Source organism: Melozone crissalis, unplaced genomic scaffold (assembly GCF_028551555.1).
Source record: "Melozone crissalis strain CALT ecotype California unplaced genomic scaffold, PUWL_Pcris_2 ptg000013l_1, whole genome shotgun sequence".
Lineage (NCBI taxonomy): Eukaryota > Metazoa > Chordata > Aves > Passeriformes > Passerellidae > Melozone > Melozone crissalis.
In genome coordinates this window covers 37,155,047-37,171,728 of record NW_026535791.1, presented here as the reverse complement: position 1 = coordinate 37,171,728, position 16,682 = coordinate 37,155,047, and the positions used below count along the sequence as shown (strand labels likewise).

The 16,682-nt window shown below is 37.2% G+C and overlaps 1 protein-coding gene across 1 annotated transcript in view; it reads left to right on the top strand.

Annotated features, from left to right (window-relative positions):
- The window catches only part of NALCN (sodium leak channel, non-selective), a 223,498-nt gene that overhangs the window by 173,724 nt on the left and 33,092 nt on the right, over window positions 1–16,682 (top strand). Inside the window, exons 19-21 of the mRNA XM_054271392.1 lie at window positions 6,133–6,206; window positions 15,440–15,541; window positions 15,980–16,049. Coding sequence (XP_054127367.1) covers window positions 6,133–6,206; window positions 15,440–15,541; window positions 15,980–16,049 — 246 coding nt within the window. The remainder of the gene's footprint in view (window positions 1–6,132; window positions 6,207–15,439; window positions 15,542–15,979; window positions 16,050–16,682) is intronic.

Sequence of the window (16,682 nt, the reverse complement as noted above, 5' to 3'; positions counted from 1 at the left end):
TTTTTCTTTAATCAAACAAAATAGATGAAAAAGTTTTAGTGCAATTGTACTTTAACAAAGAGCACCCATTAGTTTGGCATGGAGGAAAGAGGAATGAGGGACTGAGTTACAGAAAAGCCCTTCTGTTTGAACCTTCTACATTACTTTTTCCTGCTTCTACCAAAGAATCCAGATCTCTGTATCCAGGCCCTTCAGTCTCCTCCATCCACTTACAGGACTCATTCACAAGAACTGATTAGCAATAGTAATGATCACTTCTTTTTACTGAAGGCAAGTGCATGTGCTTGTACAACCAGAAGCAATAGTTTTCCTTACCTCTCCCTTGAAACTCCCTGTCCATATCTTCCATTCCAAGCCCAGCCTGACAATCCCTTCTTCCCTAGACTTTCATGATCCCCAGCTCAAAGTGGAGAGGAACCTTCTCCTCCAGCACTGTAGACCCAGCCAAAATGTATAAAAACTCCACATCAGCTTGGCCTGGAGTCCTTAGTTCCACCTGCTGTTGACTGCCATGAGTAATCTACCCTGTGCTCTTCATCAGCTTTTCACAGGGTCTCCCTGACTCCTGCACTGCGTAGATAAAAAACAAAAGTAAGCAAACTTGTCCCAGGCTGCACTTGCCAGTATGATCAGAGGAATTGCCTCTCCTATGAGAACAAGCTGAAAGAAGGTATTTCAGCCTGGAGAAAAAAACTTCTGGGGAAACCTTATAGCAGCCTTTCAGTAGTGGAAGGGGGCTTATAGTATGGGGAAGGACTTTTTTTTTTTTGACAAGGGGTAATGGTTTTAAACTAAATGAGGAATTTTTTTTTTTATGGTGACAGTGGTAAAATGTGGAGGGATAGAATGTAAGAAAATAAAGATAGTGCAGAAGGTAGTCTCACACCTGAGGAGTTGCAGCTGTACTAATCACCAAAGATTAGGAACAGGCCTGCCCTTAATATGCCACACCTGTGTCCAACAAGAAGATGAGTGCTACAAAAGAGTGGGTGAGCTGGTTGAGGAGGGAGTTGGAGTTTGTTGTACTGTGCGGGGAGGTGGAGTTTGTTTTCTGTACTGTGAAGAAGGAGTCAGTGCTGCAAGGAGTTGCCCATGAGAAATCACCAAGAAGGTATGGGAGATTTACAATATGATTACAACAGTAGAACAGTGAAACAAGTTGCCCAGCAAGATGGTTCTGGGCAAACATTCACGTTTTCATTGGATGGGGCTCTAAGCAACCTGATCTAGTTGAAGATGTTCCTGCACATTGCAGGGGGGTTGGACTAGATGGTCTTTCAAGGTCCCTTCCAACCCAAACCATTCTATATTTTTATGAAAAATCTACCCATTAAACCTATGAAAGTTTAAAACTCAGGTATACCAAAGGGGAAAAAACCCAGCCATGTTACTATAAGGCATAAAAGAGAGGGATCCTTCTCCTTCCCTGGAACTGCTCCTCCATGTGTCTGAAATGGACTGTCTCCCCTCTAGGTTTTTGGAGATTTTATGAGTGCTAATATTAGCCTTGTCCACGTTTTCAGACCTAATTAAAAAAAGTTCTTGGTTACGAAAAGATGTGTAGATTTTCCAGACCGGTAGCCACCTAATTAGAACTTTACCTTCCTTAAGAGAGAGGCAGCAATCAAGGGCTACAGAATGAATAAATGCTGTTTTGGGTCAATGACTCCCAGGAGTTAAGGAGATTATACCCACTTGTCATTCTAGACATCTGATCCAAAGGGACAGCCTTTGAGTTCTTGGGGCACTTATCTAATGCTAGATCACTTTCTTGACTGTGTAGTGAGCCTGTTTCTTACATTGGACAACCTCACAAAGGGCCAGATTTTCAAAGTCCAAATGAAAATACTTAGCTCTACTTTGAGAGAGGGAAATGGATTAGTGATCTCTCTCTCTTGTAATTTTAACCTTTATGCAAAGGTTTCAAGAGAGCTTAAGAAATTCCCTGCTACCTGTAGTTGCTTAACTTGCTTAAAATTTTGTGAACATTTTGTTAGGTATCTACCAAAAATTTGCAGTCTGGTCTTCTGTCACTCTTCATATGACTTGTTGCACTCATTTTGGAAGAGTCCAATCTCTTCGAACCAAAGATATGGTAGAATGTTGTTGAACAAATATTTGCATTTGAGAGGCTACACAGGCCCAAATTCCTGTGGGCCAGGAATATCCTATGTTTCATGGAATGCTCAAGTTTTGAACAAATTCTCCCTAAATATTTCCTTGCTCTTTCATGAAAATTATTCTGATACACTGCTTATTGTACTGACTTTTTGTATTTTCCCCAGAAGCTTTAAACAACAATGTTTAAATAACAATATAGTACCTAATAATCTGTTCATTCTGCAAGTCTATATTGGCATACAACAAATTCCAAACTAAAACAGAAGCTTTGGGTGATTTTTTTTTTCCTTCCTTGGAATTTCTAGCATGGCACAGCAGACTATACCCATATAGTTCTGAAGTTGCCTGTAAGAGCATTATTAACAGCACTAGGCCAAAACTCGTTATTTTCATATAAAACTTAAGAAATTACCTTATGAAAATGCACTGCATTCACTGGGTTTTATTCTACTGTCAAGCAAACATTTCAGATATTCTTATTTCATGATTTATTTAAGACCTTGTCTTTATGACTTTGTATTCCTGGACAGCCACCAACACTTGTTACTTCTGCCAGCTTAGAAGCAGTATGATACAAAAATCATACACTACATCACCAGAGATTTTACCTCTTGATAGAATACAAGTGTTTGTCAAATTCAAGTTGAAAATAATTGCTTTATGTAGCATTTGCTGAGGTCTGGGCACTACAAACATGTTTCTCAAGAAACGCATCAATCCTTAATAAACCAAAATATATAGCATTTCTCAAAACATAAAACCATTCAGTTATGTCTTAGCTGGTGTAAATTGGCATACATCCCCTGAAGTCAGCAGTGCTGTGCCAGTACATGTAGTATGTAGAACTGGTCCACAGTCATTTCCTGACGCTTCACAAGGTATTTTCTTGTGGTGCTTTGCTTTTGATCTTATGCCAAGGATTTTCTTATTCCAGGGTAGAAAACCTGGATTTTTGAAAGGCGCTACTAAATAAACATTGTTATTGAGATTGTCTGCAGTACCTTTTCAAAGCAGTGGGTGGCACTTGCAGAGCAACAATGTTCTGTGATTTTGCTTATTTTACAACAGTGGCGTTGTTCTTGTCAACAAATGAGATGTCATGGGATGTAGCGTTTAGACCAAGTTCACTCTCACTGAACTGAATTATTTTGTCTGCCTGAAGTCTGTCCTGCCAACAGCAGCAAAGAGTGTCAGCACTTGTGGAAGAGAAGCACTACCTGCAGATTTCGTAATTCTGTGGTCATGTCTGTGTAAATAAGCTCAAAGAAATTTGAGAACGAAGGCACAAGCTTTATCATGGTTTAACAGCAGCACATTATATCCATCTAAAACCTTTGCATTCAGGAAATACAACTGGGAATTTGCTGACCTGCCACAGCAGATCCTTGCCGTTTAAAGTAAAGTGCAAGAGTTATTTTAAGTGTGTTGCTGAAAACGTATTTTAGAGTGATCAGATGCTGTTAGGTGATTTCAAGACAGTGTCATATGCTAAAAAATAATGTTCTTTAGCGGAAAGCTATATGGCACTGTGGTTTCTGCATGAAGTGGTAGAGAGAAGTAAATAAATAAATAAATAAAGGCTAATAAAGATACGCTGAGGGTGTCCTCACAGTGCAGCACAATCTGTAATAAAAAAACCCAGCAGGCTAGACAGATACACCCTAAAATAACCTCAGTAGAGTGTACTGTACTTGTTTAATTTCCCATTGTCTGATTGACTAATGTCTTTTGTATATTAACACTGTTTATAATTTCCTCTGCAACATTCCAGAACTCGGCAGGTATCACGAGTTTTAATTGCCAGCCTCATTGTACACCAGCATGAGGCATCTAGACATTATTAAACAAAATACTGATCATCACCCCCATTTTCTGTTTGTACTGTCCCACTGCATTTGCCCGGTGTGCTATGCAAATTTGGAAAATTAAATGGGAAGTAGTTTAGTTCATTTATCTAATATAGAAATAAGGATGTATATTTTAAAAATCTGTAGTAATGTTTTATTTTCTTCAGCATATATATTGACATATGTGCGTTGCAATTTGACTGACTACTGACTCCTTTGAATATGAGAAATAGATCAATTTTGCTTATCTAAAAGTATTTTCTTGTATTGCTTCTTCTGGATATTTTTAACTCAAGATAAATTCACCAGTGTTCTGCTGAAGGAATGGCTCCTGATTCCTTCAGAAAGAGAAAGGAGGACCATTGTTTTCAAAAGTCATAATCCTTTGAAGTGCCTAGGTTGTTTTGTGAATTCCATTTTCGACCACTGAGACCTCTAGGCACCAAACTCTAGGATCTTGTATATGCCTATGTATTCCTAGATTAAAGAATGGATACCTGAATCCTATCTAAATTCCATCACAGTCCAGATACAGACAGGATCGTAAGAAAACCTTCAAAACTTCACTTAAGCTGCTGTCCATTGGCTGCGCTTAGGCCCCCAAGCAAAGAGACCCCCAAGCAAAGGCACCCAGGACATTTATACCCTCACAGTCTAAGCAAGCAAAAGTCTGGGGTCATCAGCTCCTGCCATATCTTTAAATACCACCGGTCCCTGTGGCCTTTGTTAGGCAAAGGGTCATCGGTTCATGGCCTCTTGCCTTGGGCTCAGGCTCCTGCACCCCCAGAGCTTAACCTGCAGCTTGCACTGCAGCTGCACACTCAGCTGCCTGCAACAGATGTATTCCTCAACAGGCATATCTCATACTAGGATTTTCAGTCTATTTTTATCTTTACCATATCCAGGCAATGGAATTTTTTCTTGTTTATATTGAAATATTCAACAAGTTTATTACTCTTTCCATAATCTTAACTGAAATTCCAATACCTCATTTTCCAAACTACATTCTGAAATGTTGCATACCTCATTTCCATTTTCAAGTTGCCGGTTGTTTAAGGAACCCAGAGATTCTCAAAATGGGTTGTTTTCAAATCATCTGTGTTATTACTTCTGCAGGCTGTACAGAAGAGAGCTAGGACATGAGAAAGGTTAAAGGGGCCACACTTGTATAAGCAAGGGGTAGGAAAGAGATTGTAGCTTGCTGTAACAGTTTTGGTTTAAAAAGCAAAATCCGTTTTATTGATTACAGACAGTATAATTAACAACTTTTTAAGGCATTTTCTAGTCTTCTGTTTATCTACAAGGTAAGATCTTACTGTGACTCAGAGTCAATATAAGTCTTCAGAGAAGTTCTGGCAAAATTATTTGTCGAATGACTCTGGATTTGAGCTAGCTTTAGAAAATTTAAAGAACATGTAAAGAAATGTGCTTAAAGATTCTGTTTCAGATTGATCAAAACCAGGACACAGATTGCTAAGAGTTTCCAAATCTCTCTCAAATATTTTCCTCAAGATAATGATCTCCAAACAGTTGACAGATTAAAGTCTTACAATGTGCCAGAGGCTTTCTGTTCATCACAGGTGCAATTCCTGAGCTAATTTTTTCAGCTGTGGTTTGCTCCTTGATTTGCTATGTTTTTTAATCACTTGCTTGTTGTTTTCATGTATCTCAGTCCTTTCATTTCACATTCAGGAACTCCTGTTCACAAGAAGGTTCCTGAAACTGTTCATGACCAGAGGCAAGCATAAGCATATTTTGCTTAGCACATTTTTTCTTTGCATCTGTGAGAAAAAAATAAGGCATTGAAATGATACATCTGAGCTTTGCTTGCTGGTTCTTTTGTACAATCATGGCATCTCCAGAGTATGATCCAGCCTAGTCAAAATCCAAAGTGGAAAAGGAGTAGTAAAACAGTGTGATTTGGCCAATTGGAGAAGAAATGTGTAATAAAGCAAATTTGTGCTAGCCAGCAAAACTATCTACTTCTTTCTACACATAACTACCTAATAATTTGGGTTGGAAGGCCAAAAGATGTACATAAGTATTTTGGTTGTTTTACACCATCCTTTTTATGCACTCAGCATCATAATATTTAATTGCTCTGTCACATGCACAAGTTATACTTTAAGACAATTAAAAAGTATGCTTTTTCTTAATTTTATAGCTCCGTAAATCTGTTTTTAGCATCAGAGCAAGAAACCTCTTGGAAAAGGAGACAGCAATCAATAAAATTCTAAGGTAAGAGTCAGATGTTATTTGATATTGTTTTGACTGTCATCTGATTTTGCCCAACCCTGTTTATTACTAATGTTACTGCATGTATAATATTCATAATAATGTGTCCCTTTGTAGTACATCTGTTGCTTTCTTTAGCAAAGATAAATTGTTCTTTGGTTATTTTATATGCTTGAACAGCAAAAAGAGAGGGATTGTAGTTCTTCAATATTTATTGCAATTGTATCATGCAGTAAGATCATGTTTCAGCTCTTTTCACTTCTTCCTTCTAAATTAACCATGTCTGTTCCTAAGGGGGGTTATTTTAGAATTCTACTCCAGTTCTTACAAATATCTGCACATAAATGTTTACAGGGATTGTGCAGTAAAAAACATAGACTACAGCTAGTCATATTCCAAGTAGTTAGTGGACAGTGAAGAAGATTTCAGAACCATGACTTCTGTAGAAAGGTTTCCTGAATGCTTTAATAATGATCACTCCTTTTGGTCTTCCGTATCAAGTAACTACTCAGCACTGTAAGTGAGTAATGCAAGTCTAAGTCTCCAAAACCCATTTCTGAAGTTATCATTTAGGCAACTCAGTGCTGCATTGTTTCATGCCACTGTTGGTTTTACATTAGAATGACTGTTCTCAACATGAGGTGCATTAATAATGGAAACAATTTATAAGTCACAATTTTTATATTTATGTTTGCATTTTGTCAGTGAGAGGTCCCAGGTAAATACACAGTATTAACAGGAATATTGATCTAAAAAGTACAGATTAAGTAAGGCAATGTTTTATGAGGAGCAGTGAACTAGGGGTTTTGTGTGATTTCTGAATTATGAAGTTTCTTGAATACCATTTGAGAAGTTTGGCAGCTCCGGTACTTTTTAATGCTCTATAAGAATATATCACAGGGAGAACTGTAGAAATTAACATGAAACCTTTTCTGTCTTTAAACCCGTGTAATGACAACATAATCAAATACTAATTCAAATGAACACTCGTTGTAAAAATATTATTGATAAATGTAAATGCAATATTGTAAGTATTCAATCTTAACAAAATTTAGTGTATTATTTGTAAGCATTTATTTCACTTGTGTGCCTTGATTTTACAGAAATTACTGTTACAGATAGATTAAGCAAAATACTTCTAAAAATACATCCTGCCTTCTAAAAGGCATCCTGACAGTATTTCAGTAAAACATTTGTAATGAAATTCTGTATTATATGAGAACTGTGAAACGTTATTGACACTTCCAGGGTTCCACAAATGTCAGTTTGTTTGATGTGTTTCATACACTGTACTGCAGAGGAAAAACAAAGACAAAGGAAAAAACCCTTTTTACGTATTCTTTTTTTTTTTTCTTAATCCCTGATATCGTGGAAGCTCCATTCTTTCTTAGATAGGAGAAAAAAATTAAATTCTGGAAATTGAAATTCAGAATTTTCCCATCTGCACAGAACTTCCTCCTTTCCAGGAGAAGTCTGAAATAGTGGGAGGAGAATCTGAGCAAACCATTGTTTGGACTTCACTAAGTTCTCAGGGATGCAAGGACAGAGTCAGAAAGCAGTCCAGCCAGTTTCAATCCTGTTGAATTCCACTTGGTCCTTCAGATTGTGGCTTCTGCCAGTCTTGTATGTAAAAGGACTTCTTATCAATTCGTCTGAATTCCTCTGAAGTTTCACAGTCAGAAGAATAAAGTTTTTATTTACTAATTTACTATTTTATTTTTAATTATCTATTTACTCTAATAATTTAATCTACCTTTACTGAGTTTTCCAATGTATCTCCTGGATCATCAGCAATAAACTTTGAGGAACACAAAGAAAAGGAGAGAACTTCCATCAAATAAGAAAAACGTGGATCATGTGTCCTCTAATGCTTTCTTGGGCTGCTTGTAAATCACTTACAAAGAGTCTTACAGAGTCTTCTCTCTACTGGGAAAAAGAACAATACTGTTTATTGTTCCTTGCTGTTGACTGAAAATTGTTAAATAAGCTCTGATCTAATGACACTTGCAATGTATCTGTTCTAGCATATGAAGATTGTGTTTGTGGCATGTCTGGTGTGCAAGCTGACAGAGATTGCCAGTGATGGGCTGACTGGTCCTGAGCACTGCCAGTGTTCCCATGTTAATGACAGTGACAGCACTGTTAATGCAAAGGAATTTTAGAAACAGGAAGAGAAATGATAAAATTTAAAGCTGAAACTCAAGATTCAGTTTAAATAACACAGGAAAATTCAAACTCTCAACACATGAGAGATTCTAGTTCTTATTTTTGCTTTATTTGTAAATGTAAATGCTGTAAACTCCTTCATAAAATTAGATGACTCTCAGCTATTCAGAGTATCTGACAAAAGAAGAAATGGCATTTATGCCAAGAACAGTAAGAGATAACTCAGAATGTCCCTTCTGAAAAAATTGCTTCCAGCATAATCTTCATTTTTGTCTACCTGAATTAAGAAGAGTTTTTTCCAAAGCAATACCTTTATATAGTAAAGCTGCCCATGGGCAACTTCAGCTTGATAAAATTGCTGTGCTGAAAGGGAATTTTAATCTGTTCCAGCCTAAGTCCACCTCCAACCTTACTCCCCCACACACACACTTTTTAAAGCTTGCCAAATTATTTGTAATCAAATTGGGAATATTTCAATATTACCAGCTGTATAGAAGGACCCTGCATTACACACAGGTACCTTCATGTCTCTCTTGTTCATTCTTCTCTATCCAAACTTTATTCCCTTTCATATGCTGAACTGCATCTAGGCATCTTGCCCAAGATGAGGAAGGACATCAATAGCCCTTGCACACCAAGAGAGATAGTTCCTGGACTCTGTCCTAGGTGTCTCACCTGCTCATCTGCTGTTACATTATGCAGCAAAAGTGATGTCTTGGGTATCTTTGTTTTCCTGCAGCTTTCTTGCCACAACCCCAGGGAGGTGTCTCATTTCTGAGCATCCTTGTTTAGAAGCACCTTCACCTTGCCTCCTTGAGGTCTTTGTGCAATTAGGCATGGGAGCCAAGTCAAGGATGAAGTAACTACTGTCCTGGTACTTTGACTCTGATCTGTGCTTTGCATCACTATTACCAGTGGCAGAGCATGAAGGACTTACCTCTTCACATAAATCCCTTCTGAGGTGGAGACCTCAACCTTGAAAAATGAAATAAAGTACAAGTTACAGTCCTTTAGAACAACTTTTTTGAAACAAGATCCGTTTTAATAGTGCCTCTGAATTGCAAACAGCTCCATTCCTTTCTGAGAATTACAGTGCATTTCCCTCAGCAGCAATAACCACTTCTAGCAAATTTACTTTCTCCTGCATATCTTCAGTGCTTCACACTTTTCTCTCACTCTGTGTTGCTGCAAGCACTGCTTTTTCTCTTAAAAGCAAATTTTGTGCCTGTGGTTCTCCTGACACCCATTCCTTGCTCAATTGTTATCTAAGAATGGGGTCTAGTCCTTTATTAGTCCCACTGGCTTTCTGAAGTAGAGAGAGTAGAGCAGGTCCAGTCAAAATGTTTTGTATAAATCAGTTTGTTCTCTCCAGTGCTGAGGAGAAGTTGTAAACGGCACAGAATGTTGGGGAAAATGAGCAAATTAAAAGTAATCTCACATAGTCTAAAACATAATCAAAGTGTCAATAGTGCAAAACCTGATTTTGGTGTGCATTAAACCATGTTTCACAGAATCAGAGAATGGTTGAGATTGGAAGGGACCTCTGGAGGTTGTCTGGTCCAAACTTCCTGCTCAAGCAGGACCATCCAGAACAAATTGTCCAAAACCACATCTAGACATCTTTTAAATATATCCAAGGAAGGAGACTCTACAACATATATAAAATATATATTGTGACAGTTTGGGAAATAGTTTTTGGGGTTTTTTTTCAAATGGGCAGCTTTTTATTTGCTTTTCATTACAGCTGATGCTCTTGTCAAACCGTAAACTGTTGCTAGGGTTGTGTGATAGGATTTTCACCGTTCTAGACAAGAAGTGTCTGATGTGTTTTCTCGTCCTGAGTGAGTAATAATTCATGCTTAACTAGAACATTCCATTTCATAAACTAACTGAAATAAGTGCATTTATCTTTATTTTAACTGAGAGTGCTGGGGGGAGGGGGTGGAGGAGCACATGGGGAAGGAAGGAAGGGGAGAAGGAATAACTTGAATTAAGGGTCCTATTCTAGTTTATGAATATGCTAGAAGATAATTCAGACTTTGTTCATACAAGTATTTCTCCAAACAGAGTGATTTCTAGGAAAGCTATAAATTTTGTCTCTAAATAAAATCTCCCTGAACCCTACTGCAGATAATGAGCAAAGATCTTTTCCAACCTAAATGATTCTATGATTCTGTGAGCCTAGAAGATATACCTTTGGTATCCTTTATTAGAAATTTGCCTTTGTTACACAACTGACTTGTATTAGTTGTTCTGACTCACAACAAATTTCTTGGCATATATTTCATGTTTTCTCTCTTAAGAGTATGATTTCTTTCTTCATAACTTTGAGGGTTTGACCCTATGCATTTCTGAGAACAAATGTTCCAGGTAAGTTCCGTTGATTTTTGTCACCCCGTGCAACATCCAGACTCAGTCACCACCTTCCTAAATCTCTACAAGTGTAAAACATCACTGGATTTCACCTGCCTGATGCAAAGACAAACAAAAAGAAATACTGGAATGCACATATCCATTGAAAAGAAATTACTCTGTTTCATGGGGTTTGTGCCAAATGATCACCATATTATGGATCACTGCAAAGCACAGTTGTGAAGCTGAGTTTTTGGGCTATGGAGTCTCCAACACTGCAGGTATGGAATTGATCCCGTTTTGAGAGAGATGGGAGACTGGATAGCCACTTGAGATTTCTTCTTTTGCATTGCTTTTATTGATTCTCCTACAGTCCAATAAAAATTGTTTTTATATAAACATCTGTGAGAAGAGAAGCTGAAACAGCAAGGCAAGAGTGATAATCACAATAAAAATTGCTGAAGGAAAGGAAGCCTCTTACTCAACTGCCTGAGTAGTCACTAAAGAAAATAATGACTATTTGATTTTTTGCTTTTGAGACATAAGGAAGGAAATAAGAAAAAACAAGGAAAAGAAAAAAATATTGGCTTGTCAAAGTTGCATTAATAATCCATTTTATTTCACCAGCCAGATTCTGATTTCTTTTAAAAATAGTATATTTTTCCCACAAAGAGCAGTAGAGTAGATGTGGTAAAAATGTGTATTGTGCTTGCTGTTCAAAAAGTGCCTTATTAAATTAAATTTATAAATGAAAGGAAGAAACCACGCCTCTCAGGTGGATTTCCCATATATCTTAGGCTTTCACATTTAACCATATATTCCAAGTTCTGTGGAATTATAATGAGAGCATAGAAAGATTTAGTAAGGATAGAGAGTCCTAGAGAGAAAAACCAATGCTGAACGATGCTGAAAACTGCATTGAAGCTCTGCACATTACGAAGGCTTCAGTGTGAGCATGTTTCAGGGAGAACAACAAAAGTACATAGTAATATGTGCAGTTGCTACAATTACTGCATAAATACTCACACGTTAAAATACAGAAAAAAAACCCCAAAGCAGTGTTATGCTGAAATGCAAGATGAGCGAACACTTGTTGTGGAACGGATGCCTAACTAAAAAATCCAAGCGTGAGCCACAGGCTTATCCTCTTCAAGAGACCTCAGAATATTCATGAAAGGTATAGTATTTTGAATTATCAATCAAAATCTCTAACATTTTACATTTGGTCAAAGAATGTTACTTGAACTCTCTATTCACAACTTATTTTTCAGGAATTCCAAAGCATGAAATAGTTTGAAGGACTTCAAAAATGTGGACCTTCTAATTGGTTGCAGGTAATACAAACTAGGTGGTACAAACTACATGGTATCCCAGTATTGTCTTGTTTTGTGTAATCTTCACCTGGCTTTCTGGTTACCTAAGAAATTGCATTTTCTCTTTGGGATATTTTATTACAGTTGCACTTTTCAAGGCAAATTTGGAGCATGTGGTTTGCAGCTGCTGAACTGTGTTCAGAATTCTGCAAGGTGAGTACAAAGTCCAGAAGTTGAGATATTTCTTGTCTCTTTTCATACCTTCTTTATTCCTCCACAAATGAAAATAAACCTATCTAATATTCCAGAGAGGTGGTATAAGAAGATGAAAAGGGCAATTTTAGCTAAAAAGGGTAATTTTACCTCTGTTGTTTGAAGGTCAAAAGATTCTGACCAGCTACAGTTACATAAAAATGTATCAAGGCAAGAAAAGTGTTTTTTAAAACTCTGATTTTCAAACCACATAGGACTGAATTTTTAACATTGTGGCATGCTGATTGTGCCTGGTATGGGATTCAGCTCCAAGTCTGCCTGTGAGCTAAGTGATGAACTCTACTATCTACTTGACAGAGGTCTAGTCAGTAAAGGTAATGGAGCCCAGTGAGATCTTTACCTGGCTGCTTTGTCTTTAGATGCCCACTTTATGGTTACTTTAATACCTTCCAAACATCATTAACTAAATTAACTCACCAAGCATTCAATGAAGTTGTTCACATATGGACATACAACAATTTGTGAGATGCCAGAGGATGACCAAAACATCCTCTGGAGGATGTCAGGTGATACACCAGTTTTTAGGGGTATTGTACCCTGCTGGAGCAGCAACTGGAAGCAAAACAAAATACTCCAAGGCATGGCAGAGGATTCTGGCCACCTCTGTGCAGCCAATTTGATTGGGCCCTACATCTCCTTGGGCTATGAGTTGGCTGAAAGCCTGGACATGTGGCTCACAGGCAGGCGCTGAGAGGAAGTGCGTACCTGTACGTGTCTACAGTGAGAACACCAACCCTACTGCAGACTTTAAAACTGGCAACTCTACAATTCTGAAAAATTCATGGCACCTGCCATATTTTCCAAAAGTCCCCAAAGATCTGCAATGCTCAGTGTCCAAGCAGCTGAAAAATATCCAGATTCTGAGTCAAACGGATAACTAAGCATGGCTCTTACTAAGAGTTCATGCAAGGAAGATTAATTCCCAAGGCAGTAATTCCCATAAAGTGGAAAATGCCAGGAGAGAGGTTATCAAAAGTAGACAAGAACTTTTCAGCAGGTCTTCTTCTCTGAAAATACATAAATGTTTCTTTGCAATTACTTGATAAAAATTTCTGATCTCTGTGATAAACAACTGGTATTTCATTATTTCTCTGTTGACTTCACAAGAGCTGCAGGGCTTCCAGGAGTATTGAAAATGAGGCAATGGATGTAAAAGCTAAATACAGATTTAGGAACCTAACTTAGAGATCATAAACAATACTAAGTCTTTCTGCAGGTGTTAGCTTTTATGCATGCCTGTTCTGCCATAGTGTGTCCATAGTATATGGTTATGTCTATTTCACAGTATTATTAACAATTAAATAAGCCATCTTGTTCATTAGTCAGGTAAAGAATTTATTCCTAGAGCATTTAAAGCTATCTTTTACTATGAATACTAAGTGTTTATGAAACTTGGAATTCAATTTGCTACATATAAGAGCATGAAAAGTTGCTGTACAAGTTATATTTTTATGTCAAGAAAATAATTTTTAGCTATTAGAAGCAGAGCATAATAATTTATATCTACAGGGGGAAAAAAGAGATAAGTTAGCCTCTTTGTCACACCAAGAGAACAGAACTCAGACCCCAGAATTTTCATTGTCTCTGCTGGGAAAAATCGGATTGTCATTTTAATGGAGTGAGATAGGATGTATTTTTAGGAAATAATTCTTTTTTTTTCCTTTTATTCAGTCAAAAATTGCAAAGGTATTCAAGTATCTCGGTTGTTTTCTGACAGTGTTATGTGGCATCCTCCTCCACAATGTAATGCTTTAAATCCTTTGGTATTAAAATGTTCAAGATTTTTCTAAGATGACATATGTTTTATAAGACATACAGTAATTTTCTTATATGTCATAATGCTTTAGTTCAGTGTAGTGTAACCTGATGCTTTCTATAACAAGTGTTGCACAATGTATTTTTCTAGCATGCAAATCTGATTGGCAGTGGTGACACTGACAAGCATTCTAAGCCTCTCATTTTTGTTACAGATATCACTTGGGATTCCTACTTGTATAATTTATGTGTTTGAATCCAAAAGAAGGAGAAAAAGTGGAGAAGAGTGAAAAACAAAGCCACGGTGGGGAAAGAACATGCCATGGACACCTTTTGCCATCAAGCATGACCATCCCATGCTGTCAATGCATTTATCTAAGCCTTACAGACTGGCAGATATAGTGTTTACACAAAGGGTGCATAATTTTTCATCTTTTCAGAAAAAAAAATGAGGATTCAGTTCAATAAAAAGTATGGAATATTACCAGCTGGGTCTTGTGTTTCTCTAAATGATCTCATAACGCAAAAGGAGCAATAAGGAGTGTATACTGTAAACTTTAAATTGAACCATTCTGGAAAGTTAAAACATGTTTCAAATGTTGAAATGCTATTTCTCAGCCATCAGAGGGATCTGTCTGAGCTCTTTTAGTGGAAACCTCTCTTTTTCATATGCAAATCAATTTCACTGTAGCCATCAAGATAAAGATACGCATGCTCTGTTTAGCTGTGGCACACTTACTGGCCAACAAATACTAATTTCTGCCAAAATGTGTAAAATGTGTTTGCCAAGATTAACCATGAGAAAACAAGTGAGAAAACCCACACAACAAAATGCTGCAAGTTGACTGCATTTCCAGAGAGCAGACGTTTCATATTACAGAATATCAGCAATATGCAGCTTTTCATTTCATACTGGATATGGTTCCAGTTATTTTGAACACTCCAAGTTATGTTCTAGGTCCTAAATGTGTATGTATAGCCCTAAAGGGGACTAAAATTGCTGTTGTACTTTTCTATTCCTTTCTTTATTTCTGAGAAACTGGTTTAACTGATGGCTAGTGCATTGCTTGATGCCTTTCACTCTTAGTGAAGTCTTGAGGGACCAAATATTTTACAGAAAACTGAAAAAAAAAGTCATAGATGGTCCTTGCTAAGGCATGGAGAAGGTTTACCAGATGACTGATTGTATTGCAGAGTGGGGGTCCATTGCTTGGGAAATATTTTCATGGGAAGTCCATTGCTCTTGTACTGTTATTCTCTATTGTTCTTGAAGTACTTGGTCCCCACAAAGCCAAGCTGATTTCTCTGAATGTGCTACCTCTGAAATCATCATTTATACTGAAAACTCTGTGTCATCGTCTTTACATTTCTTTGTAGGGCCTGCACCAGACAACGCATGCTGAGTGGATCATTTGAGGGGCAGCCAGCAAAGGAAAGGTCAATACTTAGTGTCCAGCATCATATACGACAAGAACGCAGGTAAAAATGGACAAAAAGGATGGGTTTAAAATATTCTTAAAATAAAGGTGGCAAAGGGAATTAAATTTGAGCAATCCCTAACATGTCAAAAGCCAAAACTACTTACTTGTACAAAGAATTGAATTCTACATTCTTTATTGTAACCATAATGAAATTCATTGTACTGTATAAATGGAAAAAATGCCTTTTTATTTCAAATGTCATTTCCTTTGCCAACTACAAAGCTATCAATTTAAAGATCAGAAGGACAGAAATTGGCTTATGTTAGACCAGATTGAAAACAATTGAAGAGCATATAAGCTTCTGATGTTAGCAAGAAAAAAATGATAAGAATTTGAGATATTGGGTGGCTGAAGAGAAGTGCTTTATAATGGTCATCTTATAAAGGTCAAAATTTCATCTTGAGATGTATTGTTAAATTGATTATGATTGTTTCAGGTCACTGAGACATGGTTCGAACAGCCAGCGAATCAGCAGAGGAAAATCTCTCGAAACATTGACTCAAGATGTAAGTCCTCATAGAAATGCTGGTTTTAGTTTGAGAACATAAGAAATTAGAATATATGCTATCAAATAAATGCTTGTGTAAGACTAATTCTATTTATGAACTTGCTTGCAATTTGTCTTTTCAAATCTTGAAAGGAAGTCATAGGACAAATGCTGTAACTGCATTAGAATTATCCTCAAAATAATTGACATAGTTATTTCACTGATAGACTTATGGTTTTGGAACGCTTGCTGAGATAGATTCACCGAATTTGTAGACACTGCATTAGGAACACAACAATTGCTGCCCAGGATACTTTAAAAAGCGTTACTCTGGAATTATACAAATCACTCAGGCTGGGAAAACAGTTCAAAATTTCTGATGGAAGTTTAGCAATATTTTCCAGGCAGCAGAACTGTCAGACAAAGGGACAGACTGAAAGGGAGAATAGTAATCATGGATTTCACTGTGGTGTAATTTCATGCAGTTTAGTGCATTTTCATTTCTGCGAATTCGTATGATATTTTGTGGATCTCTGTGGCAATGAAATTTCAAGATACTCTATTAGTCACCCCATTTCCAAACTATCTCAGTCTTTAAAGGTAACTACAGCAGATGTGGCTTTGCTTGTAGGATAGCCAGCAGCATTACCCC